At 42.0% G+C, this 16,775-nt stretch overlaps 2 protein-coding genes across 6 annotated transcripts; both read right to left on the bottom strand.

Moving 5' to 3' along the window:
- Window positions 1-972: 972 nt before the first annotated feature.
- mbd3b (methyl-CpG binding domain protein 3b) lies at window positions 973-13,225 on the bottom strand. 5 transcript variants are annotated; one of them, XM_047375538.1, is made up of 8 exons: window positions 13,121-13,196; window positions 10,243-10,311; window positions 9,546-9,705; window positions 7,796-7,933; window positions 7,532-7,622; window positions 7,268-7,445; window positions 6,759-6,911; window positions 973-1,845 (listed from the first exon to the last, which is right to left on the bottom strand). In XM_047375538.1, the coding sequence occupies exons 1-7, from the start codon at window positions 13,132-13,134 to the stop codon at window positions 6,764-6,766; spliced, it is 798 nt and encodes a 265-aa protein (XP_047231494.1). In that variant the 5' UTR covers window positions 13,135-13,196; the 3' UTR covers window positions 973-1,845; window positions 6,759-6,763. The 5 variants fall into 5 exon arrangements, with proteins under 5 accessions (XP_047231494.1, XP_047231495.1, XP_047231496.1 ...); XM_047375539.1 differs by having other exon boundaries at window positions 10,243-10,308; window positions 13,121-13,163; XM_047375540.1 differs by lacking the exon at window positions 10,243-10,311 and having other exon boundaries at window positions 13,121-13,225.
- A 324-nt stretch (window positions 13,226-13,549) lies between these two features.
- LOC124874260 (cytochrome b-c1 complex subunit 10-like) lies at window positions 13,550-16,775 on the bottom strand. The gene is made up of 3 exons (XM_047375543.1): window positions 16,699-16,775; window positions 14,925-15,060; window positions 13,550-13,693 (listed from the first exon to the last, which is right to left on the bottom strand). The coding sequence occupies exons 1-2, from the start codon at window positions 16,758-16,760 to the stop codon at window positions 14,940-14,942; spliced, it is 183 nt and encodes a 60-aa protein (XP_047231499.1). The 5' UTR covers window positions 16,761-16,775; the 3' UTR covers window positions 13,550-13,693; window positions 14,925-14,939.

Below are 16,775 nucleotides of genomic sequence, written 5' to 3'. Positions count from 1 at the left end.
AGAGGTTTGTTAGGGAACAAACAGCATCACAGAGTAGAGACAGGTAAATCATTCCATCATCCCAAAACAAAAATAGTGACAGACCAGGCAAGGAAACCATTATTTAGACATGAAGCCAAAAGGACCAACATAACTCTGGAGGAACTACCTACACATTGGCTCAGGTGGGAGAATCTATTGACTGAGTCATGCAATCCAAAAAATCTGGCCTTTATGGAAGAGCGGCAATAAGACATTGATGGAAAAAACAGGTATAGGTAGTTGCTTGCAGTTTCCCACAAACCATGTGGAGGGCACAGCAAACATATGGAAGGTCAGCTGAGACTGACCTTTTAGCCTAGATACAAAACCCTAAGTATGAAAGTAACATCCCTATGCTGAAACATGGTTGTTTTTCTTCAGCAGGCACAAGGAAGCAGGTCAGTTGATGGGAAGATGGATGGAGTGAAACCAAAGGCAATACAATACATGAAGTACAATTTAGTGGTTTAGATGTGAGATGCCCAACTCCAGTCATCAAGTGCTACTGTCCTGCAGCTTTTAGATGCGTCCCTTCAACACACCTGAAGCTGAAAACTTGCAGGACTGGAGTTGGTTTATCTAAAAGTATCGTCATGTGTTAGAATGACCTAGTCAAAGACCCGACCTAAAAATCCAGAATCCATGGCAAGATGTTATAGTTGCTGTTTAGAGTAATAGAATTCATACAATTTAACTGAACATGAGCTATATTGCAAAAAAGTGTAAAATATACAACAAAAAAACATGCAGTGGTAATGGAAGTGAAAGGTGATTCTAAGTATTTAGAAAACTATGCATCTTTTTCCGTCCACTAAACAATATGCACCACTTTGTGTTGGCCTATCACAAAGTCCCACTAAACTTCACAAACATATGTGGTTAAATAACAAAACGTGGACAAGTTTTAGTATTTTACAACACATGAAACTATAAGGAAACACAAAGTACAGGTTTGGTAACATACTGATAGTTTTTAATAAGTAACATTTATTTCAGCAATCAGCCTGCTCAGGTTGGGAGGGTCATTTGATGGTTTCAGCTGGATGCTGCGACATATTTTCCTTGGAAAATGATGGATAAAAACCATCTGGCCTGCTGTCACCAGTTTCGTGCGCGGGTTTTTTAAAGGAGGCAGCACGTGTGTGACAACACAGACACCTAAAAATAACAAAAATGTACAAAGCACTGTTGAACATTTCTAAGCACCCAGATCAGTGATGAGAAACAAAACTTACCAAAACCGAACCATCATACTCTCTGAAAGCCGAAGAAAAATACACTTTTTAAAAAACACCCCCACCCTCTCTCTCAACATGACTTCCACAATACATTTACATATAAAAAATGACATGAACTGTGACAGTTCACTCACTTTACAGATGCAGTACAAAAGCATCGCCTCAAAGGTGCCCGAAACAAAAGGGGCAAACACATCGACTGTCTGCTGACCTAAAACATTTGGATTTGACATGATTGTCGCAAACAAAACACAAATCCACCCACCATCTTTTAATAAAAATACACATACCACTACACACTCATTTTGACACATTGTAAGGTAAATTATATCGAATATATTTAAGTCATTCATAGTTGTCTGTTTACTTATTAAAATTCATCTGAGCTCATAAATACAGTCATGGAGTCCCATTTAATGGAGGTAATCATGGATGGTACAAGGGCTGCCGGCGGGGTTCTGGAGTGACTGGATGCCTAAGCAGGACACTGAGGGACAGTTCTTCAGGGCCGCAAAGGAATGGAAATCCTAAGGTCAACGCTCATGGTTAGTGGTGTCGATTGAGTTCATTCGGCCTTCACAATAACCTGCAAGGAGAAACACAAACCAACCAGTTAGAAAACATTTGCTTGGAAGCGCTTTAAAACGCCAGACGCGATTTTATTTGGCAGAATTTGATTCTTCCGCTTATTCAAAGGTTCAGAGCTAAGCTGTAGTTATGTAAATAGCCCAAATGGACAAGGAGGTGAAACAGATACCCTCAACTACACATTTCAATGTGTTTTATTAGGATTTATGTAAAAGACCAACACAAAACAGTGTAGATTCGGAAAAGATACATGATTTTCAACATGTTTTTACAAATAAAACTCGGTAAAATGTGACGTGTGTTTGTATTCTGGAACCACCTTTCGCTACAATTATAGCAGCAGGTCCTGTTTGCACATCTAGAGAACAGATTTCTTTTGTCCATTCTTTGCAAAATAGCTCACGCAGAGTCAGATTGGATGCAAAGCATTTGTAAGCATAAAATTCTCAACTGGCTTTATGTCTGGACTTTGACTAGGCTGTTCCAACACATGAATATGCTTTGATCTAAACCACTCCATCGTAGCTCTGGCTGTGTATTTGGTGTCATTGTCCTGCTGGAAGGCAACTCTCTGTCTCAGTCGAGCCTTTTCAGATTTGTATTGTAAATATAAACAAATGTATAGTGAAGTAGGGTTAATAAGCAACAACAGACTAAAAGATGAGTTTTTTGAGCAGACTGATCCTTGCAACATAAGAAATATATCAAAAGAGAAATGCATTGAAGACGTGTTTTAAGAACTCCCACTAGCTACTAAAGCAGGTGGCAGTAAATCAAGACAGGTCCTGGTGGCTCCTTGTTTAGCGATACAATAACCACAAAAGTCAGAACCCAACTGAACATTGTTCTGGTTGAAAGTTTGCAAACCAGCGGAGTTTCCATAACAGATTTGCACAGTACGGTCATCAGTTTAACTACTATTAGCAAAGCAAGCTAATATTGTATTTTGACGCATTTTATTTATTAAACAATGGTGCAACTGGATGACTGAAGCATGCTGTATCCTACTGTGTGCTACAGATTTAGTGGGGAAAATAACGAAGCAAATCAATTGTTTTTTTACTGAGGCCATCACAAAGTTTTATAATGCAAGGCGGCCATATTGGATTTTGAGGTCATGGTTGGAGAGACTTTTCCGATTGGAATTGTTAATGTTTCCAACTTAAAACTTGGACAATCCAATGTCCGAGTAGAAATAAAAACAGTCCTTTTCTTTGTTTTTAAGACAGAACCCAACAAAGTACAAATTCCTCTGTCAGTATGGCGGTACTTAGAAAACTGGGTATTTGTGGCAGTGACATCTAAAAAAGGTTGAAAAACCACGGTAAAAAAAAAATAGTCCAACAGGTTTTCCTGCAGGACTGCCCTGTATTTACCTCAACTCTGATCAACTTCCTTGCAGAAGAAAAGCATCTCCACAGAATGATGCCACAGGTCCTTCTCAAAATATTAGCATATTGTGATAAAGTTCATTATTTTCCATAATGTCATGATGAAAATTTAACATTCATATATTTTAGATTCATTGCACACTAACTGAAATATTTCAGGTGTTTTATTGTCTTAATACGGATGATTTTGGCATACAGCTCATGAAAACCCAAAATTCCTATCTCACAAAATTAGCATATTTCATCCGACCAATAAAAGAAAAGTGTTTTTAATACAAAAAACGTCAACCTTCAAATAATCATGTACAGTTATGCACTCAATACTTGGTCGGGAATCCTTTGGCAGAAATGACTGCTTCAATGCGGCGTGGCATGGAGGCAATCAGCCTGTGGCACTGCTGAGGTCTTATGGAGGCCCAGGATGCTTCGATAGCGGCCTTTAACTCATCCAGAGTGTTGGGTCTTGAGTCTCTCAACGTTCTCTTCACAATATCCCACAGATTCTCTATGGGGTTCAGGTCAGGAGAGTTGGCAGCCCAATTGAGCACAGTGATACCATGGTCAGTAAACCATTTACCAGTGGTTTTGGCACTGTGAGCAGGTGCCAGGTCGTGCTGAAAAATGAAATCTTCATCTCCATAAAGCTTTTCAGCAGATGGAAGCATGAAGTGCTCCAAAATCTCCTGATAGCTAGCTGCATTGACCCTGCCCTTGATAAAACACAGTGGACCAACACCAGCAGCTGACACGGCACCCCAGACCATCACTGACTGTGGGTACTTGACACTGGACTTCTGGCATTTCCTTCTCCCCAGTCTTCCTCCAGACTCTGGCACCTTGATTTCCGAATGACATGCAGAATTTGCTTTCATCCGAAAAAAGTACTTTGGACCACTGAGCAACAGTCCAGTGCTGCTTCTCTGTAGCCCAGGTCAGGCGCTTCTGCCGCTGTTTCTGGTTCAAAAGTGGCTTGACCTGGGGAATGCGGCACCTGTAGCCCATTTCCTGCACACGCCTGTGCACGGTGGCTCTGGATGTTTCTACTCCAGACTCAGTCCACTGCTTCCGCAGGTCCCCCAAGGTCTGGAATCGGCCCTTCTCCACAATCTTCCTCAGGGTCCGGTCACCTCTTCTCGTTGTGCAGCGTTTTCTGCCACACTTTTTCCTTCCCACAGACTTCCCACTGAGGTGCCTTGATACAGCACTCTGGGAACAGCCTATTCATTCAGAAATTTCTTTCTGTGTCTTACCCTCTTGCTTGAGGGTGTCAATAGTGGCCTTCTGGACAGCAGTCAGGTCGGCAGTCTTACCCATGATTGGGGTTTTGAGTGATGAACCAGGCTGGGAGTTTTAAAGACCTCAGGAATCTCGACTGAGGACATTATCGGGCGGTGGAAGGAGTACTTCGAGGATCTCCTCAATCCTGCCATCACGCATTCCGTGGTGGAAACAGAGGCTGGGGACTCGGGGTTGGACTCTTTCATCACCCAGGCTGAAGTCACCGAGGGGGTGGATGAGATCCGCCCTGAGTACCTCAAGTGTCTGGATGTTGTAGGGCTGTCATGGTTGACACGCCTCTTCAACATTGCGTGGCGGTCGGGGACAGTGCCTCTGGACTGGCAGACTGGGGTGGTGGTCCCCCTTTATAAGAAGGGGGACCGGAGGGTGTGTTCCAACTACAGGGGGATCACACTCCTCAGCCTCCCTGGTAAGGCCTATGCCAGGGTATTGGAGAAGAGAGTCCGACCGATAGTCGAACCTCGGCTTCAGGAGGAACAGTGTGGTTTTCGTCCCGGCCGTGGAACACTGGACCAGCTCTATACCCTCTACAGGGTGCTCGAGGGTTCATGGGAGTTTGCCCAACCGGTTCACATGTGTTTTGTGGACCTGGAGAAGGCATTCGACTGTGTCCCTCTTGATGCCCTGTGGGGGGTGCTCCAGGAGTATGGAATCCGGGGCCCTTTATTAGGGGCCATCCGGTCCCTGTACGAGCGGAGCAAGAGTTTGGTACGCATTGCCGGCACTAAGTCGGACCTGTTCCCAGTGCATGTTGGACTCCAGCAGGGCTGCCCTTTGTCACCGGTCCTGTTCATAACTTTTATGGACAGGATTTCTAGACGCAGCCAAGGGCCGGAGGGGGTCTGGTTTGGGGACCAGTGGATTTCGTCTCTTCTTTTTGCGGATGACGTGGTCCTGCTGGCCCCCTCTAGCCAAGACCTACAGCATGCACTGTGGCGGTTCGCAGCCAAGTGTGAAGCGGCTGGGATGAGGATCAGCTCCTCCAAGTCCGAGGCCATGGTTCTCGACCAGAAAAGGGTGGCTTGTCCTCTTCAGGTTGGAGGGGAGTTCCTGCCTCAAGTGGAGGAGTTTAAGTATCTCGGGGTCTTGTTCACGAGTGAGGGAAGAATGGAGCGGGAGATCGACAGACGGATCGGTGCGGCTGCCACAGTAATGGGGGCACTGTGCCGGTCCATTGTGGTGAAGAGAGAGCTGAGCCGAAAAGCAAAGCTCTCAATTTACCGGTCGGTCTACGTTCCTACCCTCACCTATGGCCATGAACTTTGGGTCATGACCGAAAGAACGAGATCGCGGATAGAAGCGGCTGAAATGAGCTTCCTCCGTAGGGTGGCCGGGCACTCCCTTAGAGATAGGGTGAGGAGCTCGGCCATCCGGGAGGAGCTCGGAGTAGAGCCGCAACTCCTCCACATCGAGAGGACCCAGTTGAGGTGGCTCGGGCATCTATACCGGATGCCTCCTGGACGCCTTCCTCGGGAGGTGTTCCAGGCACGTCCCACCGGGAGGAGGCCCAGGGGACGGCCCAGGACACGCTGGAGGGACTATGTCTCTCGGCTGGCCTGGGAACGCCTTGGGCTCCCCCTGGAGGAGCTGGAGGAGGTGTTTGGAGAGAGGGACGTCTGGGCGTCTCTGCTGAGTCTGCTGCCCCCGCGACCCGGTCCTGGATAAGCGGAAGACGACGAACGAACGAGGAATCTTTTGCAGGTGTTTAGAGTTAACTCGTTGATTCAGATGATTAGGTTCATAGCTCGTTTAGAGACCCTTTTAATGATATGCTAATTTTGTGAGATAGGAATTTTGGGTTTTCATGAGCTGTATGCCAAAATCATCCGTATTAAGACAATAAAAGACCTGAAATATTTCAGTTAGTGTGCAATGAATCTAAAATATATGAATGTTACATTTTCATCATGACATTATGGAAAATAATGAACTTTATCACAATATGCTAATATTTTGAGAAGGACCTGTATGTCACATGGTAGGGATAGGGATGATGGTCACAGAACAGCTGTACTTATACTGAGATTACATTACACACAGCTGGAGCCCCAATTACTAATAAGGTGACTTTTTAAGGCAAGCGGTTGCACTTGATTTTTATTTAGGGGAATCGGAGTACGGAGGAGCTGAATACAGATGCATGCCACACTTTTCAGATTTATAGTTGTAAAAAAAACAAAAAAAAAAACACCTGCAACAGTTTCATCAGTGTCCCTCCTACCTGTGCTATACGGTCTCCATGTCTTCGCTGCCGTTGCCCTCCTCCTTCAGGGGCTCTCCCTCGGTGGCGGCCTCCTCCACGTGAGCCAGCATGTCAGCCATGAGCGCCTCCTCCAGCCTCTTCCTGACGCTGTACACCAGCTCCTCCTGTTTCCTGCACACATCGCAACAGGAAGTCGTTAGTAGGCGACAGTTAGAGCTGTTGGATGAGCACAGAGCAGATGCTGCGTTTCTGGACAGACCCAGTGGTCCCTGGGAATTCTGCTAACAACCAATAACAAGGACTGGATTACAAACATTAATGCGCTCAGGCAAATTAAAATGCCAGTCATAAAAGAATAAAACATGCAGCATTATTCCCACTGACTGGCTGTTATTTCCCCTTTTTAACTGTAACGTTACTGTTTTTCTAATTGTAACTAATTTCAGATCTGACTGTTTGAAACAGGTTTGTAGTAATTAACAGTCCGGATCTTTACAACGGCGTTCGTTCTGGTGACAACCACCCACCGGATGTCTTCGTCTGTGACTATAAAGGCCTTGCACAGCGGCTGGGCTGTGTTCAGCCACACTCCGGGGTTCTTCTCCACAGCTGCAGACAGCTGCCCCGTGATCGGCGCAGCGCTGGTGTGGAGAGCGCTCGCTATAGCCGACAGGAGAGTTTTGTCCGTGCAGCCTGGGCCAACACCTACAGGAGCAGCAGAGGCGTCAGAAATTTACAAGGCGACCTCCCTAGGAGATGTCATTACCGTGGCTGATGCTCAGGCATTTTACCTTGCAGGCCTTTAGGCAGCTCCATCGTTTTCACCAGCTCCTCTGCGATGTCATACGCATTAAGACCACCGAGTTTCTTCTCCCAAAAAAGCTGTACATAGAAAAAACATTAAAAAGTGTTGCTCCTAGTTCAAAAAGTAAATTCACAATGAAGGAAAGTAAACCTTTGTCACTTTTGACTCGTAATACTTCACATTATGTTGTCTTAAACTAGTCCTTCTGGTTTGTTCGGCATGACGTTGATAATAACCAGGGACTTTTCACCTGTCGGGGCTGATCAACGGCTTTCTGAGGATCCGTCTTCACTTTGTTGTTGGGATGGTTCGTGACCTTTGTAACAGGCTGCTTAAAAATGGAGGCCGTCTGCCTTACTGGCAGCGACGTGTTTAAGTCAGGTTTGCCCTGAGAAACAAGGAGAGCAGAGGGGAGGGTAAGATAAGAAGGAATAGAGACAAGAATTATTACTCCAGGTTGATTTGGACTTAAATGTAGTAATCTGAGAACCATTTTCCCAATTTCACCATCAAATTGAGGACCATTTGTACCAAAGTGAGGACATTTTGCTGGTCCTGACGACCTATTTTGCTAATGGTTAGGTTTAGGACTAAGGTGTGAATTGACTTTAGGTTAAGGTTAGGGTTAGGTAAGCACTGGTAATGGTTAGGTTTAGGGTTATTGTCAGGGTTAGGGCATAGAAAGGGTTGAAAATGACTGAAAATCAATAGGAGTCAACACATGGTCCTCACTACATATAGCAAAACAAGAGTGTGTGTGTGTGTGTGTGTGTGTGTGTGTGTGTGTGTGTGTGTGTGTGTGTGTGTAAGTAAGTGTATTTTGAACCATGCAAACCAAATCTACCTACGGGCAGAAATGAAGTAACATTGAACCTTGATACACCCGCCATCTCAGTTTGGTTAAATATCACTTGGCTTATTGCACTTCAACTACATGCTTTTGTAACCATCAAGCTTCTAGCACAGTTCTGATTAGATATTTGACCACTCTACTAGGCAGAATTGATATAGTTCAAATAAACTATTTGGTTTCGATGGACAGACCCGGCTTTTAGGAATACTCCAGGAAGGTCTACTCTTTTCAAAAAAACTATTCTCAGCCTCATTTATCTATACCTTAACCACTTTTGATGTGTGTGTTTGGGATGCTTGTCCTATCAGAAGACCCAACCGTGTCAAAGTTTCAACCATCTGACCCAAACCTCTGAAAGAAAGAGATCAAAGAAAATGGGTTAAATGATCGGGAACCACCAAGGACAAGCCAAATGCCCACAAGAGAGAAGGTTTTATGGTCAGATGGGAATAAAATTGAGATATTTGGCCAAAATGACGCAAGAATGTTTGGAGAGGTCATGCTTTCAAACTTAAGAATACTGTACTAGCTGTCAAACATGGTGACAGCTGCATCATGCTATTGTGCTGATATGGTGGGGGAAAAAAAATAAATAGCAAAACCTCCGGATTCTCCTACCCAATTCAAATCAGCAGCTAGATTTTTCAGAGTTGGGCCTAATTTGATATTCCAACAGGACACTGCTCCCAAAAATGAAGATGACCAGCATCAAGATTTTGGAAAGACCTGACTGGAATTATACTTAGGTTTGTGGACAACACTTATGAGCTAGGTTATTGATAGAAAGACAAGGGGTCAAATACCTAGCCAGAATGGTCCCACAAGTTCACAGCTGCAAACAGTGTGTAGTTTCTCTACAGCTTGCTAAGAGGCATGTATCCAAATCAAATATCAGTGACTAATATAATAAATATTTTTACCTGAATGTATGTTTTGATCATGTGTGCGCTACAGAAGATCCACATATTCAAATTGGGTGCACCAAATTCCAGTCTTTCAAATGAACTGAATAGGTCTATTGTATTATTAGTTTAAAAAAAAGATTCACATGCATCATTAAAAGCCAAAAATGAAATTAGCCCAACTTCCAGGAAACAGGAATCAGTGGTGGACCTGCTGTAGCATCCGACCAGCCTGTTCACCTCACCTTGTTCTGGTTGTTGTGGTCGTATCGCAGTCTCTGGCGGTTCTTGTTCAGCTTGCTCATCAGCATCTTCCCTGTGCGAAAATCAAAGGAGCTGAGGTCCATCTGGTTACCGAGGTAACGGGCCAGCTGAGGCTTGCTCCTAAACTTCTTTCCAGATGGACTAACAAGAAACATGACTGCATTAGTCCAAACTGTTGCTCCCCAAAAAATAGAAAAAAGAAAAACAAGGGCACAGGCAGATCGACATGAAGACTAATATTCAGACACTACATTCATACATGGACCACAACGTGCAGCAAAGCATTTATTCATCTGAACGAGCAATGATGCTGAAATCACAGAAAAGAAGGCATCTTTTAAATGGAAAAAACTCAATTAAGCCCTGCGGTCTTATGAAAATCTACAGGATTCTAGTAAGCGAATCAGAAATGGTTATGAAAAACAAGTATTCAGGACAATGTTAAAAAAAAAAAAAGTACCACCAGATATGAATGAACACAGTGTAAAGATGGCGAAACTAACACCTGATGTTTACGATGGACACACAGCAGCTCTGCCTGAAGGAGCATCAGTATCTCTAACCTGATCAGTGAACAACAAAACAACACAGTGGGTGGATTCGTGCTAGTATCTCATGCAAATGCATCTTACATGATACAAAACCATCAACACCAGTAGGATTGTACAGTCAGCCTACCACAAACTATACAACCGACCCGCCTCCCCCCTGTCTTGCCTCTGTTCCTCATCTTGCTCTTCTCCTCTGCTAAATGAGAACAAATCTTCACTTCAATGGGACACAGAGAGTATTATTAACTGAGATCACACTGACTTTTGTTGGCCGGTAGGCCCAGGCGGGCCTGCGCGGCTGAAGGGACTCCTTCTGGGAGGAGGTGGCCTGCTTGTCCTGCCACCAACCTCCCTCCTATATTCCTTCAAAACTTTTTTTTGTTTTTTACCGACCACCCTGATCATTCTCCTGTCTGCTTACGTACGCTGGCTCGGTGTATGGTGCAACAGGGGTGTACTTCAAGTTATCAGTCATTTAGTACCTAAAATAATAGACATCGCTTTTCCCAGCTGACAAACCCGACTTTCTGGTCACTTCTTCCATTTTCCAGCCTTTGGGGAGAGCAGAGCAATCCCACCTTTTCTTCTCCATATCCCCCGCGGCTGGCCAGTGAATCCGCTAAAAGATACAGCAAATAGCCAGGTTGGATTTTGGGAAAACGTGTCGCTGCAATCTGAACGGCTGGTCGGGAGCTTCTCACGCTTTTGTTTCGACCATTTTAAAGCGTGTGCCCGTGTAATGGGATCTCCCGGCTAAAAGCATACCGCGCAGATCGCTCCGCTGCGGCTCCCGGCCCCATCACTACATGCGTGTCACCGCCGGAGCTACATCCGCAAAGGAAAAAACGGAGCAGCGCGGAGCTAGACCGGAAGCTTGATGTTTCAGACTTCAGAAGAAAAGCTTCAGGGAAAATATTTGGTCCCAAAGATTGAGGTCGTGTCCTGACTGTGGGTCATGAAACACCAAGCGGAGAGTCTTAAGATATACGATTAATTAATAAAAATTTGCCAAGAGCATGTTTTTTTTTTTTAACGATAATGCTGAATTGTGTTCAAAATGATTGTCACAAATGATTTTTAAGCAATCTGTGTTTTCCTTACACCCTTGTTTAACCGACTTATTAGAAATATTCAAGCACATTTTTTGAAGTCAGAAAATGGAAATCGCGGCTCAAAATGCTGTGACAAAATTGTTGTTCTTCAGGGTTTGATAAAGTGCAATTTAGTTTTATTCTACTGATTTTATTCATCATAAAAAGAAAAAACAAAATGTAATGAGTAAAAAAACAAGTAATTATAAGAAAATAACTTATACAACTTGCCCCTTTTATTGTAATACAACAGAAAAACGTACATAGCCATCCCTATTTAAACGCTCATAAAACAAACAGCAACCAACTTCATTTTTCTTAAATAAACATTATTTTATAAGTGAATACTGTCTCGTTTTTTTTTTCTTTATAGGATTTCTTAAATCAAATAACTCATAATTCTTTGAATAAGTATCAAAATAATAACTACACACCTGCTTCAATCATGTTCTCGTAGTTATTTTTTCTAAGATCGGATCATATGATGTTATTACAAATGACCTATTTATCAATATTTCAGTAGCACAAGCTCATAATGGAAAACTTAAGAAGAAAATCCAATTTTTTGTTTGAGTACCATTATTTAGAGGGGAAAAGAATTGCATGCTAAGAAATAATTGGCACAAAATCTTTACCAGCGGTACCAATAAATTAGGCACCATGTTATTACTTGTTTTTAACTCCTATTCATATTCATACATTCATATTTTTCATAGCTCTCATGAATTCAGTGGCAGAGGGGTTTCCAAATACATCTATTGAAATACATTTTGCTTGCAGATATGTACTGCTGTGAGACGTTCAAGTACCTTTTAATGTCTTGCTTTTTAAGTATTTAATATAACACTCTGTGGTAATGTTATATTTTACAGAAAAAGTAGGTTGATTTGTCTAAAATGCTCGCCCTGTTTTTTTTTTTTATGTGTGCCAGGCTCTCTAAAAAGAGCTGGACACAAGCAATTTATTTAAGGAAGTTTGTGTTAATATAGAACCAGTGACATATGCAGAGTGTGTGACGCATAAAACCATAGGCAACAAATAATCTAAATAGAAAATACACACGTAATGACCGCTTTAAATGATCGTTTTTCACATATGCACATAAAAAACCATCTTTATATCATATACTTACAACCTCTCCTACCGTGTTTGCTCCCATGGTTGCGGTGACCAAAGGATAATAGTACCGCTTAACAATAAGGGTGGTCTTTTACTTTGAAACGCACAGGAAGTCCTGCTTTTTGTTCTGTTTGAACGCTTGCAGCTATCATAACATCAACGTTAAAGTATGGAGTCCATAAATGTGACACCAGAATATAGAGCGACCCCGAAGCAGCACTGACAGCCTCCATTGCCGCAGCTGAATCTAACAGAAGCAGCGCAAAAAAAGCGCACATTGTGAATTAAAATGCGCAAGTTCTACGTAAGTTGCACGACATCAGGGAGTCGTTTGACCACGACAATGAAATCCGTTGTCCTTCAGACTTGGAGTCGGCTTTTTGATCATTTCATTGAGGGGTAGATCCCGTGAAGTAAACGCAGCTTATTATAAATACATGTCACGTTTTTAAAGATCCAGTGTGCGGTTTTTTTTTTTCAAACCGACGCAAAACAAATAAATGCACTCGTTTCATACGGTTTAATCCTAGTGGAAAACACATTATTTCAATGCAACATATATCCTTGCACTGATTGGGAAAATGTAATCATACAACAATGATTTAAACTGGGGGGGAAAGAGTGACACAGATTCAGGAGACACCGCCGGACTGCTGTTAGCAGAGACCGAGACCGCAGCCTAATCGATGATAAACATACTTTGCACGTTTATATTAAAGATGGCAACAAACACCAGAATTACAGCTATCAACTTCCTTGGTGGTGGTTTAATCGTTGTTTAGCGGGTGTACTTACTCGTTTTTATCCATCTTGAGGACACTATCTCGCTTTCAGCCTCTTGCTGTTAAATCCCTTCTCCCCTCTCCTCTTGCAGAGTCCCCTCCCCCCTCCGATGTTAAAAATGAAAGACATTATCCACGCAAATTTCGCAGTGTGTGCTTGATTAAAAGAGCACAATGTCTGGTCCTCCAGCAGGAACACTCCAGCGGACATATTTTATTTCTGCACACATTACAACGGGCATTGAAAGCTGCGGGGGAATTTCTCCTCCTTAAAGTTAATATCACTGTTCTGTAGTTTTTTAAGGTCTGTAAATGCTCCTGGATTGGTTATAGATTAGGTGTTTTGTAACAAAAAAATGAAATCAAAATAACGCTAACCAAAGTTTTTAGCAAAACCTGTTTAATAGTTGAACCTTTACAAAAATTCTTGGGACTCATCAGGATAAATTAATGATTTATTCACATCTTCACAACACTGGATGAAAAGAAGCCATTTTACAGTGCATCCTGCAGCCTGTGGAGACAGGGCATCCGACTAAAGCTTTCTCTGCGAAAGGAATCCACCCATGTGCCCAGAGTTCTGGTCCTGTAAGCAGATACATGGCTTATTCAATAAAACACAAATCCATTTGATTGGGTCAAAAGCACTGAACTCTGACCCAACGCAGGGAACATTCTTATGAAGCTGATCATTTCTGACATTACTATGTCTACACTGGGATTTAAGGCTAATGGTGATGAGTAAGGCCTCTAAAAGTATACCGATTTCAAATGAACACATAATACATAAAAAAGGAGCAATTACTTCATATGTACCTAAAGGATTACAAAATGATCTACACAAAAAGTACTAATACACACACATTTTCTTAATTAAAATAAAAAATAATAATATATCAAAGTAATTCTTCTGAAACATTTTCTGAGTTTAGAAAATTAAAACAAGTTTAGCTGCATAGAAATGTTTTAGAGTATACAAATAAATAAAGCTTTGATGTAGGTATGGGCTGGGTAAAAGTGCCGGGGCATATTAAGGTTTAAAAAAACGTTATGTTAAAAGTGTCTTAATACTAATATCCCTATATTTTAAAATCTCTTCGATTAGATGCCAGGGAATAAAAAGGCTGGTGAACTTTCTTCTGCTATGTGGAGCATAAAGTAGTACAGTGCTGCCCCTCCCCCATCTGTTGCTGTGCACAGCTGGTTATCTGGCTGAAATAAAACTCCTACATGATTTTCCTTACTTACAACCAAGACAAAAAAGGATACTACTACAAATGTTGCATGTTTATTCTATTTTGGTTAGGTCTTTGTATCAAAACAAAAAAATGTTCAAACAATATGACTGTATTAATGAATCTAACACTTTAACTGCAGCGGAAATGATTTATTTTCTGTTTAAAATAAAAGTGAGTAGGTCATGTCAGGGATTTTTGTTGTTTCATGTAAATACTATGACACCATCAAACCGTGGTATTTTTATAGTAGCCCATACCCGCACAGCCACCTAACAAGCCCTTCAAAATAACTTGAACTGTGAAGCAGTAAGCGCTGGTTAGTAAACACCACAGAGGTTTAGAATCAGTTTGGGGACGTCCCCTGTCTATTGCGTGACCACATGTGTCCAACATGCCTTAGCATCTGTCTGTTAGATGTAAGCAAGGTTGCAGCAATATTAAACTGTAACACAGAAGCTTGTTTTCAGCTGAGGTACCTGGCACGGCCTCCATGACTGCACTAAAACCTAAAGTGTTGAAATTCACAGGCAACGAATAGGAAGGGACACATTTTACTGAATACGAGGTCAAAAGACTCACATCTCAAATCTCTCTTTATTCGTCCTTCTTGAACTTCCCATTAATGTATGGCACATAGTCTAGAATTAATCGCCAGTCGGTGAAGTGAATGAGCGCCACGCCGCCAACTGTCCCCCAAGCAGCCATGTTTGGTACCCTAGATGGAGGGGGAAAAAAATGGGATTTCTAAATAGGACTAGAATGCAAATGCAAAATACATACATTGCGTGAATCATCACCATCTCCAGTTATTTTTAAGGTCAAGTTGCTGCAAAAATGGTATTATACAAAAAGAATGACATGTTTCACAAAAAAGGTTTAACATAAATGTTGCTTCTATAAAGTGTTCTTTTAAAAGTTGAAACATAATGCCTTCAAATTCAAAATAAAACAAGATTTTTTTTTTTACTTTCGCCTGATTTACTTAAACCTGTGACTGTTGGTAAAATTATTGTGTGAGTTTGGACGTCGAAAGGTTGTCATTAAATATGCGCAGTCTAACAAGAATACCACACGATAGACAGTCACAATATGATTTACATTACACACCAGCATTATGTTAAGGAGAACATCATCCGAGGTTGTTTATGAAGAATCCTTTTTTTTTTTTAATATTGTTTGAAATTGTTAGTAGTGCAAAAAGTGTGAAAGTTTTGGCTTTATCCATCTTCAAATGCATATAAACTTAAGCGACATCCCATTCTAAATCTGGAGGGTTTAATACAATGCCTTTCCATTCTTCTGAGAAAGTTTTCTGCAAAGTTTAGTTAATGGAGACCACTCTACCTAAAAACATATATGTGAGGTTAGACACTGATGTTGGCTCGCAGTCTCCACTCTTAATTCGTCCCAAAGCTTTCCTATTGTGTTGAAGTGCAGGACTCAACGCAGGCCAGTCAAGTTCTTCTACACCAAACCTCCTCATCAGTGTCTTTATGGACCCTGCCTTGTGCACTGGGGCGCTGTCATGTTAGAACAAAAAGGGCTATCGCCAAACTGTTGGCAAAACATTGGGAGCATGAAATTGTCCAAAATGTCTTGATATGCTAAATGATCAGGACTTCCTTTCACTGGAGCTACGCAGATGAGTCCAACTCCTGTAAAACAGCCTCACACCATAATCCCCTCTGCATAAAACTTTACACTTGGCAAAATGCAGGCAGGCAAGTGCTGTTCTCCTGGCAACTGTCAAAACCAGACTGGTTGACAAGGATACATGATTTATGACTCCAGAGATCATGTCTCCATTGATCTAGTGTGTGCTTCACCTCAGTGCAGCCGATGCTTTCCATTGCACTTGGTCATGTAAGGTTTGGGTGCAGCTGCTTGTCCATGTAAATATTTACCAAGCACTGTTTAAGCTAATCTGAAGAAAACATGAAGTTTGGTGTTCTGTAGCTCCAGGCTGCAGATATTTGGCGAACAACACTTTCTTAGGATTTGTTCTGATTAAAATTATTGAGCGATAATAACAAAAATGGGAATACTTAATATATTATGATGCTAAACAAGTGAACAAGAAATCAAAACATGAACACTTTTGGACTTGGTATGAGCTTAGGTATGATTAACTTTAGGTGAGTCTTTAACAGTACTATCACTAATAGTCATTATAGGCTAGTAACCTCCTAGACTAAAGGATAATAAATAAACTGCGTAATGAAGCAGATTTAATTCAGTCCTAAGCTAAGCTAAAGTCAGCTAAACGGGTCACACCGAAGGACATAAGGACAGCGACCGCTCCAAAACGCCGTTAATTATAAACAAAACTCAGCTTGTTACAGTGCTGACTCACCACGTCCTCAGAATAGCGACATACTTGGCACCAACGAATTTATTGAGTATTTTTTGGACCATTCTGATCTTCTCCAA

This window comes from Girardinichthys multiradiatus, chromosome 9, assembly GCF_021462225.1.
Source record: "Girardinichthys multiradiatus isolate DD_20200921_A chromosome 9, DD_fGirMul_XY1, whole genome shotgun sequence".
NCBI classification, from domain to species: Eukaryota; Metazoa; Chordata; class Actinopteri; order Cyprinodontiformes; family Goodeidae; genus Girardinichthys; species Girardinichthys multiradiatus.
Note: the sequence above shows the minus strand (reverse complement) of the source record. Positions and strands in the feature narration are given on the sequence as shown.